We start from the raw sequence: 17,499 nt of genomic DNA on the forward strand, positions 1-17,499 counted from the left end.
GAGAGAGAGAGAGATTTATATTACAGCAAGAAATATGCTAAAAACAATTATTTGCAATGATAAGTTATGTTTCTTATTAACAAGAATCTCAGAAAATGTTGGGCTTAGAAAGAATTTTTTAGAAAGAATTTATGACGATATTAGATTCCGTTTGCGTTCGTCGTCAAATTATTAAGTGCAAGACATACATTTTATACGCGTCCTCGCATCTTGTTCAAACAGGTGGAATCTCGAATGAAATCGACCGTATCGAATGCGATGTCCAGATATAAAGAAGGAACCGTTAGAAACTTATAGATTGTCACGATTTCATAAAAAATATTCCGTTCATCTTTTATTTTTCTTTACATGCAGTTCTTTGCGCATTATGTTATTGCTCGAATTATTATTTTGAAAATAAAAAAGACGGTATTGCACTAATTTTATTCAATATTTAGAATATACTAAAAAATTACTGATATTTTATAAAACAATCTTAAAATGTAACATGTTCATCAGAGAGAAAACTGTTAGTCCGAATTATCTGCGATATTTTTTCTAATGTATCCTTTCATCTTTTTTTGTATATATTCCTTTATATTTTTAGTGTATCCGTTTATCTTTATTTTATTGAATTAAAATAAGCGTTAAACTGATTTGTAATTATTTCAGATTTGTCATTATTATCACGATGATGATATTATCAATTCACGGTAGCGTAGATAATATGAAGCGCGATATAGTTTTAATTTATTGCATGTTACTTATTTATATTTTTCTTATGATGTCGCAATTACTCATAAAAGATTTGCGGTGCATAATTTTTTTTTTCTTAAATCAATATTTTGTGAAAGTTGTAAAAAATAAATTGCAGAAATAAATTTACTTAGTAATTTGTATTTCATTTTTAAGATATTGTATTGGTGAAAATGAGCAATGCATGAAAATAAGCAAATTAGCGCATGCACATGATGACGTGTCGTTTTGCTAACAGTATACAATTTTACTTTAAAGTCGTACTGATTTTCTTATCATTTCTATTTCACTACTTCATCAATTTCACTACTTCATCAATGATAATTTTTTTTTAGAAGGTACTGTTACAAATGAGAAAAATATTTGATAATTAAATATTATATAATTGTAATTATTTCAGGTTTCTTGTTTCTTTTTTTAATTAACGCTAAAAAAAATATTTCTACAGGTATTTCTCTTAATTTTTGAAATATATAAAAAAAATCAATCTCAAATTTAAATATCAAAGAGAAAACTGTTAGCCCGAATTATATCTGCGATATTCTTTCTAATGTATCCTTTCATCTTTTGTAATATATTCCTTTATCTTTTTAGTGTATCTTTTATCTTTTTAGTGTATCTTTTATCTTTTTAGTGTATCTTTTATCTTTTTAGTGTATCTTTTATCTTTTTAGTGTAGCCTTTTATCTTTTTTTATTATTTCCTCTCATTTCTTCAAAGATGCAGGCCGTAAGAATAATTCTCGGCGGTACTTAAGTAGCGTTGCCGAGCATATCCAACTATGTGGATCACAAAGCGTGGTAACAGCTATGCGATTCTTGAAAAGGCTGTTACCTTCGCCGCCTTATGAAAATTTTATAACTATATAAATAACATTTCAAATGACACTCAGGCTGCTAACTATCAACCATTCGCCAAGGATTCAGTTAATTAAAGAACGATGGAGAAACAAGAATGATAGAAACAAGGTTCACGGATTGCTATGAAGAAGATAGGAACACATTGCGAAAATTTCTGCTAATAGTACAGCGCAGAGCACGAGGGCTAATATTTGAAGACGTTAAGAAATTTGACCTCGGATCATAAATAATAGTTTGAGGAAGGTGCCGGTGTACGCAATTGTCCGTGTGCGTACCATGACCTGGACGAAGTCAATGCGCGGCCTTCGTAGGGGCAGCACGAAGAAAACGCGAGAAGATGCGAGTATGAGCAACTTTGCTGAGTGCAAAGATCCTTCAAGGACGCTCCCGCAATTCTCGTCCTTGTCTGGTTTAATAAGGGTCCCTAGGAACGTGTATATACCTGAAACTGGTACACAAAGATCGTAACGCCTGTCCAGGGCCGAGCCTTGGGAAGTCGCATTATCTGTGCCAGACGATTCAAGTCAAAGTATAATTCATTTACAAATAATCACGATTGGCATGCTTGGCTATTTAAAAAAAATGTGTCAATTACATATCGCATAAGAAGTTGAAAACATTCCGCAGATAATACTTTGTATTATCTTAAATCGACTCGGAAAGATCCTCGCAACAGGAATCGATCGAATATGTACGGACGTCGGTAAATCAGTTGGAAAGATTTATTGTCAGTATCATTATCTTTGTGATTCTCGCAAGATCTTTACGATATGTATATTTCAACAATACAATAGACAACGAGTTGAATCGCCGTGTTCTTAATTCGTATTTCACGCAAGAATTTCCTTACACCGAAAGCTTAAGCTTCACGCGAGCTTTGCTGGAGGAAGTACGATGATATCTAAAGCAGAAGTACGTATATGGGAACTTCCTTCGTTTGTTTTGTGGATACATATCATTGGATTATTTTATATAATCGCTCATTAGTATTTCATAAACGTTACTGGCAATGTTATTCCCGCGTTTAAATTTATCAAGTTCTCAAGAATACATAGAGAAAGAAAAAGAGAGACAAAGAGAGAATACAGTTATAATTTGTTCCATTATATGGATATTTTCGCGATACTTCCGTGAGATTTCATATCAGTAAAAATTTTTCCGTCTATACTGGAGATTACAATCATTTACATAATTCGATTAGAAAAATGACAGACAAATCATCGTCCGTCGTATTCCATAGTTCCAAGGTTAAGTTACTTATTATACGGATCTTCGAAGCTACATTATATAATGATATAAAATCAAGATTGATTCTCCATCTTCAAGAATCAGTTAAATATTACTTCCATAATATTCCTGCGAATTTAAAATTTTCAACCGTCAAGATTTGTCAACGCTCAATTCATCACAAGATTGAGATTGCTATTAAATTATTTTCTCTTTATGATAGGACACTTTTTATATACCGTCATACATTCATATTCTAGGTACGTTGAACCTAACTGTCAACTATTATAGTAATTCTGAGAATAAATAAAGGCGTGTCTGGACATGTAATTCCTTATTTCATCGTAATTCACCTCGCGGCTCATTAACGAAGAGACTTAATTATCATTTAATCGATGTTCCGGAGCCGCCTAAACGTGCGCGCGATGAACAATTCAAATATTATCCATAAATATTATCCATCGTTAGCGCGAGTAAGTGCGTAAGTGCGAAGCACGTTGCGTGCACGCGTACAATCAATACATGCGAGAGATCCGTTTTTTCTAATGATACGTTGAGCGTTACTGGCCACACGATTTGAGTTCATATTCCAGTTTTCTCGGTTGCGAGGGTGCATCTCATCAGGGATGATTATCGTACATAATACAATTTATCGCGAGTAAAGTGCATCGCTATCATCGCAATTATCGCTCATTCGTTGACTTGATAACGGTATCGTTGTGTATAAGTTGCGAACGTGTTGGGTGATCGGGTTTAAACAGCCAATTAAGCGAATGGTATGGGATGTGGGTTTTGGCATAAAAAAAAACTTAAAACGGAAATAATCCCTATATGAGTATGTTTCTAATAATTTGAAAGATCGTAAGATAAGTAAATGAAGTCGTCAAGAAAGATTTTTTCTAATTCGTAAGATAAATAAATAAAGTTAAAAAAAAGTTATCGAAATCTAAATATTTTTTATTTAATATTATAAGGGAACGTCTCAAATATATATGAAAATAGAATGGATTATTAGTTGCGAAATTAGAAATTCATAGAATTCATCAACTCCTATGTTTCTTAAAATAGTTGTATGTGCGTGTGTAAAAGTGTAATTATATATATATATATATATATATATTTGCTCATCTTGCCGCGTGTTCTTATTTCAGTCGGTGTCGTTATATTTATTGTTGCAGAGCTTCTTTTACTGAAAGAAACTGAGTAACGATAAATATAACGATATACGGACTCGTTAAGAAGTATAAAAAAGGGCACAGGTGTACTTTTCTTGATAATGATTGAAAAACTTTAACTTCCTATTAAGTGAATAAAAAGAAGATATAAAAGGAAAGATAACAAAAACAGGTAGGGAGCAAGGATAAATGTAAGTGCGAGGAATATCCCCCCTTATTGGATGCCATAATTGAAGTTTGCTGTCTTGCGTAAAGATACACGGTCTGTCTCGCCATTGCGCGTGAACGTGAGACATGACCGTGTCTCTGAATAAAATTATATAATGCTTTCGTGCAAGGCAAGGTGAAGGTTTCCATGATGTAAATTCTATATATATTTGTGTGTATATATATATATATATATATATATATATATATATATATATATAAATAAAGGAATTAACCTATTCTTTACTATCCATTCGTTAGAAAAATGTTCATACATAAATCATTCTTAATATGTAATAAGCTTTACTAAACTGCAATTTTCTTGATTTTTACAGATTAATTTTATTATACAGATTTTGCATCTTAGAGCGATATTTATAGTCTGTTCTTATTTCAAGACTATCTTAAGTAATGTTTTATGGTATATCTTTCTGATTGGTTTGTGACTTCTTAAGATTGTACTTAAGACAGTTTTGAATATAAAATCTGACTAACGGTCTTAAATCGGAAATTAAAATTTAATGCTACACTTATAATCATCTTATTTATTGTATATTTTATTTTATACTGTCTAAATTCTTTGGAGTGGAATTTTATTTTAAAGAGTAAAAATTAAGTTTTGAAAAAGAATGACTCAAATCTTAGTCTTTAAGAGTGATTTTACTCTAGAGTGACAATTTATTCTAAGGGTATAGTCTGTTTTTATTTTAAGTAACATCTTAAGACGCTAATACGGTTCTCTGGCTGATATTCATAGACAAATCTTATATTCAAAACCATCTTAAATATAATCTTAAGAAGTTACGAACCAATCAGAAGGCCGTATTAGTGTCTTAAGACATTACTTAAGATAGTTTTGAAATGAGAACGGACTATGAATATCGCCCTCTGAATGGCTGGTAAATTTTAATACTGTATTTAAGACTGTCTTAAATATAAAAATCGACTACGAATATCGTCTAAAAGTTTTAGAGAGTAAGCAAACAACGTATTTAAATTCACAGAGAATGTGTTTCGTTCAAAAAGTGAACGATTGTATCATTAGAAATAAACATATAAAAAATGTGTGTCTGTTTACGATTTTATTCTTCAATGAAACTCGTATACGTTTTTATAGACGTCTCAGTTTGCTGAGTTAATTACTTTTTTTTACAACTCGTATAAGCTGAGTCACTATCGATATCAAGAATGATAATCGTTGCGAAGTTGAAATATCGATAACTTTTGTTAATTTAATTAATATAATATTTAAAGAATATCTTGTAAAGATAATAATAAAATTGAGTCGGAATACACACACACGCACACACACACACACACACACACACACACACAAAATTCAATATATTATAATTATCAAGATTCTCTTTTCCGTCGACAAATAAAAAACGACTTGTTGAAGAAATATGTTTTGATGTTGTCAAGTCAACTTAACTTGTAAAACGTTTTACAACAAAAAAGTAGACTTGACAAAACAGGAAAACGGTTTTTTTTGTTAATAATCTCACTTTCATTATTGAATAATAAGATGTTCTTATTATATACTTATCAAGACTATCTTTAAAATTTGATTAAAAAACAACAATTGAATACTCCTTAAGAATATATAAAAAATAAATCAGTTATTTAATTTAAGTCGAGTTTCAAATTAAATGATTTGCTCTATTTTTAAAAATATACATGTATAAGCAAACTTACTTGATAAGCAAAAGGGCTAGGCCTATAGTAACTGCCAGAATTCATCACAGCGTGACTCTTTCCGCTGCCACACATGGAAGTCATCGTCTGAATTTTTGAGTTCTTACTTCCTTTCAAATTATATTCGTGATGTACGTTGTTTTTCACAAGATTCGGAGTTTATCTTTTATGACATTTCACGACGATGGTGCACCATGACGATAATTGCGTAGAGGTTGTTCGTGTCAAAGCATTCTTCGCATTCTCATTGTAAAAAAGAGATGCTGCTGTCTCTACAACTGCTATTAGATTCGCAAATAAAGTCAGATTTTATTTAAGGAATTCTTTTACAGGCTCGGTTGCAGACAATAATTAACGTTTTTGATGGGTCAACATGCGGGATCAAAAAAAGTAATCGCATGTGCGGTATTCGTCAAAGTTGCAGGGGAATGCACTTTTCGATGCCTGAGTAGATACCGTTAAGCCAATACGGAGTAACTTGGAATGTATATTCTCTAAGTCGGAAAATACTTGTGTTACTCAATTGATTACGTTCATCTGCTAATTACTATTGTTCGGTCAACGTACTGAGGTAGTTCATAATGAACTATTATCAGCTGGTGAAAAAAAATATAATATTTTCTTTATTTAGATGGACAAATTATTGATCCGCACCGATATAAGCCAATCCGATATAAATCATATCGCTTTTGTTGATTTTTCGAGGAGGGCACGTACATGAAGCGTCCATGCAGACGATGCTTCTTCCGAGACGATCCGAAGCGAGAAGAGGTGAAGCGCGGTAAGGTAAAGCGCGGCGAAGCAATCGGGACACCACCACGTCCTTCCTACGTGACGGCTGACCACCAACTGACAATCTGAGATCTTAAGCTTGAGGTACCGCCGTTCCTCATCTTCGTTCTTCCCGTTCGACCAAGTCTCTCACGTCGCGCGTCGCAAGTATATATATTCGGCTTACACACCATCCCGACGAATTCCCCACGCTGACTTTATGTATTCCCACGGTTACGGTGCTTTACATTTTAAATCTGCACTATCTTTGCGAAAACTACCGCGTTTTCGTAACTAAATAATCGTTGAACGGAGCTATGATACAAATAACATTTTTTGTCATCTCGAAAAGTATGAAAGATTCGAACGTACTCATAAAATCCAATTATTTTACCGTAATGTTTCCTTCTACAAGAATATGTAGCGAAAAATCATAAAAAGAGTACACTGTACTCTCGAGCAATGATGCTCTGTCAAAGAGATTTCAATGCTCGCATAGAACGCTGTATCGAGAGAATTCAATATGTTATGAGCATATTTTTATATAGAATATATAAATCCAATATTATCTTTTTTTATACAGATATTTTTATATATTATTTATTCATTTTCTTTTTATTCATATAGTATTTATATAGTATAGTATTTATATAGTATTTATTCATTTACTTATCTATTAACGCGAACAGAATAACATATGATAATGCAAAAAATAAAACACGAAGAATGATTTTGCTGAACTAAAAATCTAGCTACAAATCTGAAAATAATTTTGTTAAACTATTAAAATAATTAAGTAAGTCGAAATTTTTTATAGCATTGCCCATCATACGCAAGTTTCTTGCATAGTTATTTTGATAGTCCAACAAAATTATTTTCAGGTCTGTATCTATAATACTTACATTTTTATAAATACTTCAGTCAGTCGTTCTTTCCATGAATATCTTTAGAATGGTAACACAAGCAATACAAATGATACGAAAAGATAAAAAAAGAAAAAGAGAAAAAAATAGTAAAATAGATAGTAAAAATATGAAATATCATGTAATTTCATATGCAAAAATATTACACTATATCCATTTTATATTGAAAAAACATCATTAATAATAACAATAATTATATTAGGAATCTCGAATTTTAAACAATACAAAAAGATAAATATAATAAGATTATAGATAAATATAAAAAGATAAATATAAAGATTAATGAGAGTCACCAACGATAAACGGCGCAATTATTAATGTACAATAATCAGATGTTACAAGTATAATGATACAAGTATAATTAGCTCACATGTCCATAATATTTAAGTCACTCGCAAATTGACAAAGATGCAGCGTTGCTAATCATCACAGAACATGAAGCATTGCACTGAAATTTTATTGAACATGTTAAAATTTAAAAAGTAGAAATATTAAAATCAAATATAATATTATCTGAGTGACACGTCGTCATACACGGACGTGTGTTCTTTATACTTGTATTATTCTTGCTGAAGAGGACTCTAAAGAAAGTTGAAACATTCAAAATAAAGAAGACATCAATCTAATATGATTATTGATTGTTTACTAAATAATTGCGCCGTTTATCGTCGCTGACTCTCATTAGTCTACTATATTTATCTTTTTGTGTGTTAACATCATTAATTGCATATTTACATTAGAAATATATGTATTTGTTTACGGGATATAATTCGTGTTACGAACAATAAAGTGGTAAACCAGCACATTCATCATTTTGTTAGTACAATAATTTTACGAAGACAACAGTTCTACATAATCCCACTGTTTGCATGTTAGGAGCAACGTAATGCTACTTATTAGACAGCGCGCGCCCTTATTAATAATGATGCTAGATCACCGTTGTTTTATCTCGTTTTTATTTCGCTAACGGTAGCGAACCTTGTAATCCCGTGATTTTTTACGATGGACATAATATGAAATTGTATCCCACGTATCTCACCAGTTAAATCGTGCATATATTTACAGAACTTGTTACGCCGCAATTTTGTTCGTACGTCTACAAAGTTAATCACTGATACCGTAATTTTTATTACAAGAATTTTTAATAACTACAACTTGTATAAAAACAACTGTTCAGATTGTAAAATTTTAGTGACATTTGATTGTTTTAAATTGTATATACACTTAAGTATTTTCAAAGAATTGCACAATAATGCCTTTATAAAATACCAAATGTACGTAATACTTCAATAAAAATAACGTAATTTTTGTAACAATATTAATATATTCTAAGAGAAGAGAAAAAATTTATTATAATTTTTATATTAATATTTTTAGTAATTTAAAAATCTATAATATAAAAATTTTATTTTGACTAATTTAAAGCAACGTTAGTTGTTTGTATGTAAGACAATTTCACTAAAATACTAAAATACTAACCCATGTTATAATCAAGTTTGCCGATATGTCATTACTCAAATGCTTGTTATCGTTTTGAATGAAGAGGGAGCAAGCATGAAAAAAGGAAAAAGAAACAGGGAAGAGAGCTCAGTCATGATCGACAAAGAATTTTTGATCAAAGATTATCATTAAATTATAAATAATGGTCTTTATCTGCAGGCAACAAGCTTTAAAAGATCGTCGATACAAGTCCAGTATTTTCTTCCTTCAAAATTTAGTCGATATTCGAAAAATTTTGATTGCTTTAAAGTTTTAATAATAAATTTTCTGAAAAATTCAGCAGACGTTGAAAAAGGCTCATCGTAAAAGATCAGACGTGTTTCAGGTCTACATTATAATATCGCGATATAATTAGCTCTTCTTAGCATTTTTAACTTTCGTATTTTTAATATCTTTTCTTAATATCTTCTCTCTCAAATAAATTTATTACTCACTCATATATACGTTTTGATTAATTTTCATTCGTATGATTATAGTAAGATTAAAACAGGATTGACGAGTAAGTGCTAAGAATAAGAAAATTGCTTAATCTTAATGCGTTGAGAATAGTATGCTCAAGTCCCATTATATTTTTATAATATATGTATTTGCAAGAATTGATAGATGTATATTGGTAGAAACTGGTTCAGACATCTTGGAAGTTTCGAAAATTTTTGATAGGAATGTTCGCGACGTCGGTTAATCCCACTATTATTATCGCGTATTATTATTCCGATCGCTTGCGGGAGCGGTGCGTAGGAACGGCCAGTGGAAATTATCGATGGTGGTCGCACCGGCGTACCGAGGAGCTGTAAATAACACTTTTTATCGCCCGCGGTCTGGATTTCGGACGGGCATAATCCTCCATCGTTTCCCTTCATCCACCGGAGATTTATCTGTAAAAATTTTGCCGAAACAGAAAAAGAGAACACGACACACCGCCGCGCTGCGTGGCTGCCGCGCTCTCCTTATCGCGCGGGAATGGCAGTTCCCGCGACTCGCCCGGGCCTCCCCGCGCGCTCCGGGACGCGGCATCCGGTCCCCGGTAAGATTGCCGTACTTGCGCTTAAGGTATCCCTTGCAGCTGACTACGTGGCGGAATGTCGTGCCGGTAAGATGCTCTGGGTGATCTTTACAGGGCCGTATCGAGTGAGGCCGCCTCTCGTCTTCCTCATTTTTCTCTTCCTATTTCTTCTCTGCCAAGATTCGAATAATTTTCGTTGACTGTGCGCCTCTTTCTTTCAAGTTCGAACATTTTACCGCGTCCGATCCATTAAACGGACGATTTAACAGATCGCGGTACGTCAGATGTTCCTCTGATGCGATCCCGGAAGACTCGGATATCTCTCGTTACGTTGCTTTCTTTGTTGATAATAAAATTCGCTTTTAAGATTCAGCATGTCTATTCTGTAAATTTTATGTATATATAAATTTGCATATAGAAAGAATGGTTTCGTTGAAATATTTAAAAATTAGACCTGGTACACATAGATCTAAAGATATTGAACAACATTGAAATAATCATAGGACGCAAGCGTGCGTGATGATTAATAATGTTACAAGAAATATTTGATATTCTAACTATTAGTTTGAGTATTCTACATAATTATTTTCAGATCTCTAACTACACTGAAAAAAAATATACTAAATTTTAATAAATCATTTGTTTAAATAGCACCGAGCAAATATTTACTAAATATAAATATTATATATTTATATTTATTATTTGGTACAAGAACCATTAATTTGATTTGACAATCATTTTTTTATTGAGTAAATATTTATTTACTGTAAGTAAACGTTTAGATATTCCAGCAAAAATTTCTTTTCGTATTAATATGCATATACATATAACGAGGAATAGGAAGGGGCATCATTGCGTGGCATTGGCATCGGCGTCGCACGACGATCCGTGCTGCGTCGTGTCATACCTGATTTATCGATTGACATTTTTTCGGCAGATTTTTATTACGTTTTGATCCCATAGCGCATACACTTAGCCACCAAGCCATTCACCGCGTTCAGGCTGGCCTCAGGGCCTTCGGATCCACGGCTTATCTCTTCGGCCAGGTCCGAAAACGTAATACATTCGAGTTGTCGCCGAATTAATTTAATCGATTACTTTCCAAAACGACTGTTTGTCGAACACAAACTGTTTGCTCTTGTTTTCATTATTTTCTGTTCGAATCTTCCCGATTCTCTTCTTATTTTACGCATGTTTTAATCTTAATGTCTCTATATAAATATGTCTGTACCGAAGTATGGATTAACACGAACACACGTATACATGCACACATTGAATTCTATTCTATATACACTGTTAATTTAATATATAATTTAATACTTTCGAAATTAATCATAAAGACTTCTTATAAATATAAATGATACATTATGCTCGCTAATTCTATGCTAATTAGAAGCAGTCACCTATTTTCAGGAAATAGGAAGTCAATTTTCGCATCTCACGCCGTCTTTTCTCAATTCGCACTTTCAGAGACTCATCAAAATTCCTCAGTGTATTTGATCGTTTAGTTATTTACTTTCCATTTATCACGTATGATGTGATCTTTCTTTGTTAAAGAAAAGATCGAAACGGTAATCAACGTGCTCGTTCAACGGCCTCAATTATCCTTTGGAACGTGACGGTGTCGAGTCCGGCGAAGGATCTATCTTGGGCCACGAGCGGAAGGGAGCGGCGTCTTCTTCGTCGTCGGCGGAGTAGATCGTCGAAATAATCGTCCGTGGTCTGTGGATTCACTTTGGCATAATAGAGAGCCGCGAAAGCGCTGTAGACCAAAAGAGCTGCGGTCGCGAGCTGAAGAATACAATAACACATGTATTTAAATCAAAGTTACATGATTATTCTGGAAAAAATCAGATGTCGAATCCTAGAATTATACCTGAAAGACGGCCCAGAATTTGTAGCTTCCTTCGTTTATCAAAAAATCATAATAACCAATCCAGTAATCAGTCTTAGGACGATCTATCGCTTTTGTCCGACCGTTCTCTTCGCCATTTAAAGTGTCTTCATCGTGATCATCGTGATGGTCGGTGTTGTCACCTTCAGTATTGTAATCCCATCTATACGCTCTGTTTCGTCTGCTTCTATGGACAAAATGTGGTTTAGTGTTAATGCAGAGTGATAAATTGCTAATCCTATCAATTAATTAGATTTGTATTGATTTAATTTCCCTCTTTTTTTATATGTATATACTAAAAATTGCGCTTTTAAAAAATATTGCAATTGAAATTAATATTAGGATTGCAGAGCAAAGTCCTTTTGAGATCCAAAATTCACAGAATATTATTCTATATAATTCTTTATATAACTCGTGTTGCATAATTTAGAAATACGACTAAATTAGAATATGTATATATGAGATATATATAAAATAAAATATATATTAGTTACATGTACATTTAATATAAAATTATAGTAGAAATATAAGCATATCAAATTATAGATTCTGTTCTAATTAGATATTCGATTAGATATTGTAATTTGCTTATGTCCGTTTCTACTAATGTAGTTTAATATTAACTCTTTATCTTTTTCTAGTTCTAAGCATTAAAAAAAGATGAAGAGTAGGTTAAACCAAGATTAAAGTTAATCTATACTAACGAGCATTAAAATCAACAAAGAATTGAATTTACGTATTTACCTGATAAATTGCGGGATTGTAGCTAATTCAATAATTGCTGTAGATGTTTCTGTTTTCGAAATCAATCCTTCTGCATTTTCTAAACTCATGTCGCCAGATGCATGATAAATACAAATCGACAATAGAACAAACTTGCAGACTAATCGACTGTTTATCGATTCTGTGAAATTAGAATATTATTCATAAGCATCTAAATGTGTCGTTTGATAAATCATATAATTGATAAATCATAAGAAAAAAATGTAAATACATTTTCTTTATTATTTTTTATATAGAATTTAATACTGGAATAAAATTTTGTTTTTTGAATTTTTTTGTATTAAAATGATCTTGTGTTTTTTAAATAGAACACTATATTTTTATTTTAGTATCATGAAAACACAGATAAAAATAAATTCAAGAGTCTCTTTAAAATGACCTCAAAGTAATTTAAAAAGTTACAAGTACGACATAGAAATTAATATATCTTGATATAAAATATAAAATATAATAATAATTTCTTGGTAAATGTACTTTAATTTGCACAGAATAGATAGAGGAATCAGTTTGTGTAAAAAAAACATATAGGTATAGTTACTTTTTAAATAAAGTATATAATTTTTTTATACGGTCAAATTCTGCTTTCATTATATTGACTCGATAAACAAAAATTTAGTGTTCCATTTAAAAAACATAAGATAATTTTATAACCTTAAAAAATTGAAAATAAATTCTTTGCTTTTCAGATTTTACATTAAAAATAAAGAAAATATGTGCGCTTTTTTCGTGTCTCCTTTTGTTTAATAGTTAATTAAACGGCATTTATTATCTGACATAAAGACATTCTGCTAATAAAAATTGCGTACAATTCTTGATGAACTTGATGAAAGGAAATACAACGATAGTTTTTCAATAAGTAAAATGTCAGCAGCAATTTATTAGCATCTATGCTAGCAAGTTCGAATAGGATATTGTGACAGATTAACGTCAACATTCACAATTCATATTCCGCCCGCAGAGTCTATCGACATAATCTGACAGCAGATTGTCAGTAGAATTTACCATTTTGTAATCATACAAGTGAAATATAAATTATCATCATTTCAACGATTATGAAATGACAGACTCCGCGCTCGATTTCTGCAATCAATTAGCTATCATTACATTTTGTTAACAGATTCCAATTACATTTCTGCATGCATTTTGTCGACGAAATTTATAGTAAAATTTGTAGTAAAATTTTACTTGATTTCATTCACAATTCATTCACAATTCGTATCTCTTCAATTTAAGGTAATACTAACCCATATTAATTTTTAAGATATATTGCACGGTTCGTCTTTTGAAGCACATGACGAACACCATGTCACTTTACACTTGTACACTCTATACTATGTGATAGAAGTTCGATATTTGGGAGTAGCATAGACAGGAAAGCTTCGAAGTGAAAAACCTTTGGTCGTCTGATGTACTGAATGCGATTCTTGGGCCTAGTTTCACTAACAGCTTCATCCGGTATAAGTGCAACGGTAACTGTATCGACAGTAACGTTAAGTACACATAAATCCATAAGCGCTAATTATTCTAATTGTTACAGATCTCTCACATCGTCGCTTCCGTCGATTCCATCAAAACGTTCGGTATTACTAAATTTTATTGATTGTAAATTGGTTGAAAATGACGCGTGATGTTATCGCTTAGCGATTCTTAAAATAATTATAATTAATGATTAATTTGACCTCAGCCTGAAAGCATAACTTAATGAAAAATTCAGTTATAGCAAAAAAATCTGCTTAGCTTCCTATTTAATGCTAAACAATAATATGGCTTAAATTAATCTTTGTATGTACATGTGTGTTCGATACTTGTCAAATACTTATGATTATATATGCTTTATAAAAAATCAATGAAATTTGGAATAGGTCAGGCATGTTATCGTTTAATACTAAACAGGCTAAGCAAATTTTTTTGCTATAACTGAATGTATTTCTCAGTAAGTCATTAGCATGCTTTTAGGCCGATCCCATTGGAACAATATTTTAAATCGGCGAGTAATATTTTAAACTGCAACGTACTTATTAACGATCATTCATTCGAGCTGTATATATCATGTTTTATTAATTATTTTAATAATAGTTTTATACTACTTATAATATTTTTATACTATTTCTATACTAATTTTGATATGTGTTTAAAGAATAAAAAATTCGGATAATCTGTTCAAAAATTCAGGAATTTAAAAATTGAAAAGCAATTTCAAAACAATTTCAAAAATTTATAGTTTTCAAATTGTCTAATTATTATTACTTTTCTTCATAAGAATCTGAGTAAATTTAAGAATTCATGAAATATTTTGTTGTGATAATGAATAAATTTATCAATAACATTATAATTGATATTGTATATTTATTTGTTAAGTATTGTAAGTATTTGCAAGGATTTGTATTTTCTATTTATTTGTAAGTAATAGTTAACATGAACAGTTAACAAAATTGATTATGGCGAAATAGTAACAGAAATAAAAACGTAGCTAAAAATTATTTTGATATAATTTACTTAAATCTGTATGATATAATTTGTACTTTTACATAATTATCATATATATTGTTTAACACAACTGTTTTGTTTAAAATAAATATAATTATATATGCGTATCTTATAAATAATTATATATTTATCAAAGCATTCTTAATAATATCTTATCATCTACTTGTCTCTACATATCGTCTATATGTATTGTTTATATTCAAAAGTATTTGAATACAAATATTCCGTCGGTGAATAATTATTAAAAATATTTGATTTTTTTCTTAGAATTTTCTTCAGACCATAGGTTAATTAATGTTCAGAAATTTTACCGGATGTTTCAGCAAATCGTTCAATCCCTTCGAGTATTCTTTCGGTAAAATACCACCATCCTTCGCTAGATTCGCGTCTTTTGCGGTGATGCGCGATTTCCTCCAGCTGAGTCGGAAGATTGATCTTGTGTCGGGCGATGCTCTTCAATACGAGCGCCGCTATGTATATGATAAGATAGATGCTGAAATATAATGGTATATACCATAACTTCTTTCCTATGAAGTAATACGAGTAGGGCCTCTTGTCAAGTCGCTGATCGTTCATTTCTGGCTCTTCCGTTGTGGTCTTGGGATGATGCTCGTGGTACACAGGTACGTGATCGTAAATCACGTCATGATGAAAATTGTGATGATCGTGCTCATACGAATCCTCTATGAATGGAGATGAATGATCGTGATGATTCGCAAATTTCATAGGTTTCGACCCAGATCCGTCATTTTCGTATGAAGAAGTTATTGTAAAATCAGAGTAATCCACTTCGTGTTCGCTATTGATGTGATATTTGTTCGGCGATAGTTTGTAGGAATCCGGAATCTGTAATGCGATGAGATTCGAATGAGAGATTTCCTGAACGTGTTTAAAAGATGAACAATGAGAAGAATAATTTATCCATTTACTAATATATGGAATGATGAAATATTTATGTACGTACATTATCATCCATAGATGTGGGTGGATATTTACTGATTATTGGTTTAGACATCGGTGATTGGTCATCGGGGATTGGGTTCGGATTATATTCGTATATGCCAGAGAAGATCGGGCCAGGAAAAGCGGATGAATTTATGCTCGGAGAACTTTCTGCATATGACGTACTCGCTCCTTTCTGCGGTCTTCCGTTTGATGAAATGAAAGAGTCTTTTTTGAAGATTCCACCCGCAGGTGGATTAAATCGCTGTTGAATTCGCTTCTTGCCTTCGTCCAGCTTAGCTATCATTTCATGATCCAATGTCGAATATCTATACATAGATGCAATAGGCCATCAGTAATTAATAGCAAATTAGACACAATAGGCCATTAGTGATTAGTTCACCATAAATTATCAACATTCGCTGCTGTCAATATCTGAATTTACCTTGGACCGATTGGATAATCCATCGCTTCGCCTTTTTTCAGTTTCGAAGTCTTGGGCGCTATGTACACGGGCGATGCTGTGACAACAACGTCATTTATACTTCTGTTTTCGTTCTCCACGCTCGTATTATTTCTCGTTACGGGCCTAAGATGCACAGATGTTGCCTCTCACATTCAATTCTTAGAATATCTCAGAGACATTATATTCTACTACCGATACAGTTACTATCGACATAAAATTAATTTCGATGTTACGCACCTGGTGATCCACGACAAAGAGTCGTGAAAGCTACTTCCTGGCTGTCCGTTTCTCGATACTCTCGCGTATGACGTTACTTCCGAGGACAGCGTGGCGTAAGACAGGCGAAGGAAGAGAACCAAAATTAAAATACGTAACATGCTGATATTCAAAGATGAATGGTCATGATTCTGGAGCGAATGTCCTCTATATAGACTTGTAACTGTAACTACCACTTGACTGATCGTGAATATATTGTCCACGTGCGTCTAGCATTGTTGTGAGGAATATTTTGACTGTTTCACATCGTAGCCATGCGTTTGTCATTATCTACATATTGTCCGTTTTGCAGACAGGAAAACGCGAGACTAACAGTTAATGCTTATGTTATTACAGCGCTGTTTTGCTACGATTTCGAGACTCTCGCAGACAAAACATATTCAGCCGGCGCAGCTGCGCTAACGAGAAGAAATGATGCTTGACAAAATAGTTCTAATTTACTTTGCTAACCGTAATAATCCGTTATGAGTTGTGTTACGAATAAACAGATTGTCTCCCGTTATTGACACTGAGAGAAAGATTCCGGCATTGATATATTTTTATTAATATCTT

General features: G+C 32.2%; 3 protein-coding genes across 3 annotated transcripts in view; all 3 read right to left on the minus strand.

Moving 5' to 3' along the window:
* LOC105619529 overlaps positions 1-5,986 on the minus strand; it is a 14,021-nt gene extending 8,035 nt beyond the window's left edge. Inside the window, 1 exon segment of the mRNA XM_012201047.1 lies at positions 5,903-5,986. Within this exon segment, the coding sequence (XP_012056437.1) occupies positions 5,903-5,986 (84 nt within the window).
* A 5,688-nt stretch (positions 5,987-11,674) lies between these two features.
* On the minus strand, positions 11,675-12,826 carry LOC105619684. The gene is made up of 3 exons (XM_012201203.1): positions 12,738-12,826; positions 11,976-12,180; positions 11,675-11,890 (listed from the first exon to the last, which is right to left on the minus strand). The coding sequence occupies exons 1-3, from the start codon at positions 12,824-12,826 to the stop codon at positions 11,675-11,677; spliced, it is 510 nt and encodes a 169-aa protein (XP_012056593.1).
* A 1,256-nt stretch (positions 12,827-14,082) lies between these two features.
* On the minus strand, positions 14,083-17,108 carry LOC105619685. The gene is made up of 5 exons (XM_012201204.1): positions 16,909-17,108; positions 16,651-16,794; positions 16,228-16,534; positions 15,575-16,109; positions 14,083-14,249 (listed from the first exon to the last, which is right to left on the minus strand). The coding sequence occupies exons 1-5, from the start codon at positions 17,046-17,048 to the stop codon at positions 14,083-14,085; spliced, it is 1,293 nt and encodes a 430-aa protein (XP_012056594.1). The 5' UTR covers positions 17,049-17,108.
* Positions 17,109-17,499: the final 391 nt, after the last annotated feature.

The sequence above is a fragment of the Atta cephalotes genome, assembly GCF_000143395.1.
Source record: "Atta cephalotes unplaced genomic scaffold scaffold00022, whole genome shotgun sequence".
NCBI lineage: Eukaryota > Metazoa > Arthropoda > Insecta > Hymenoptera > Formicidae > Atta > Atta cephalotes.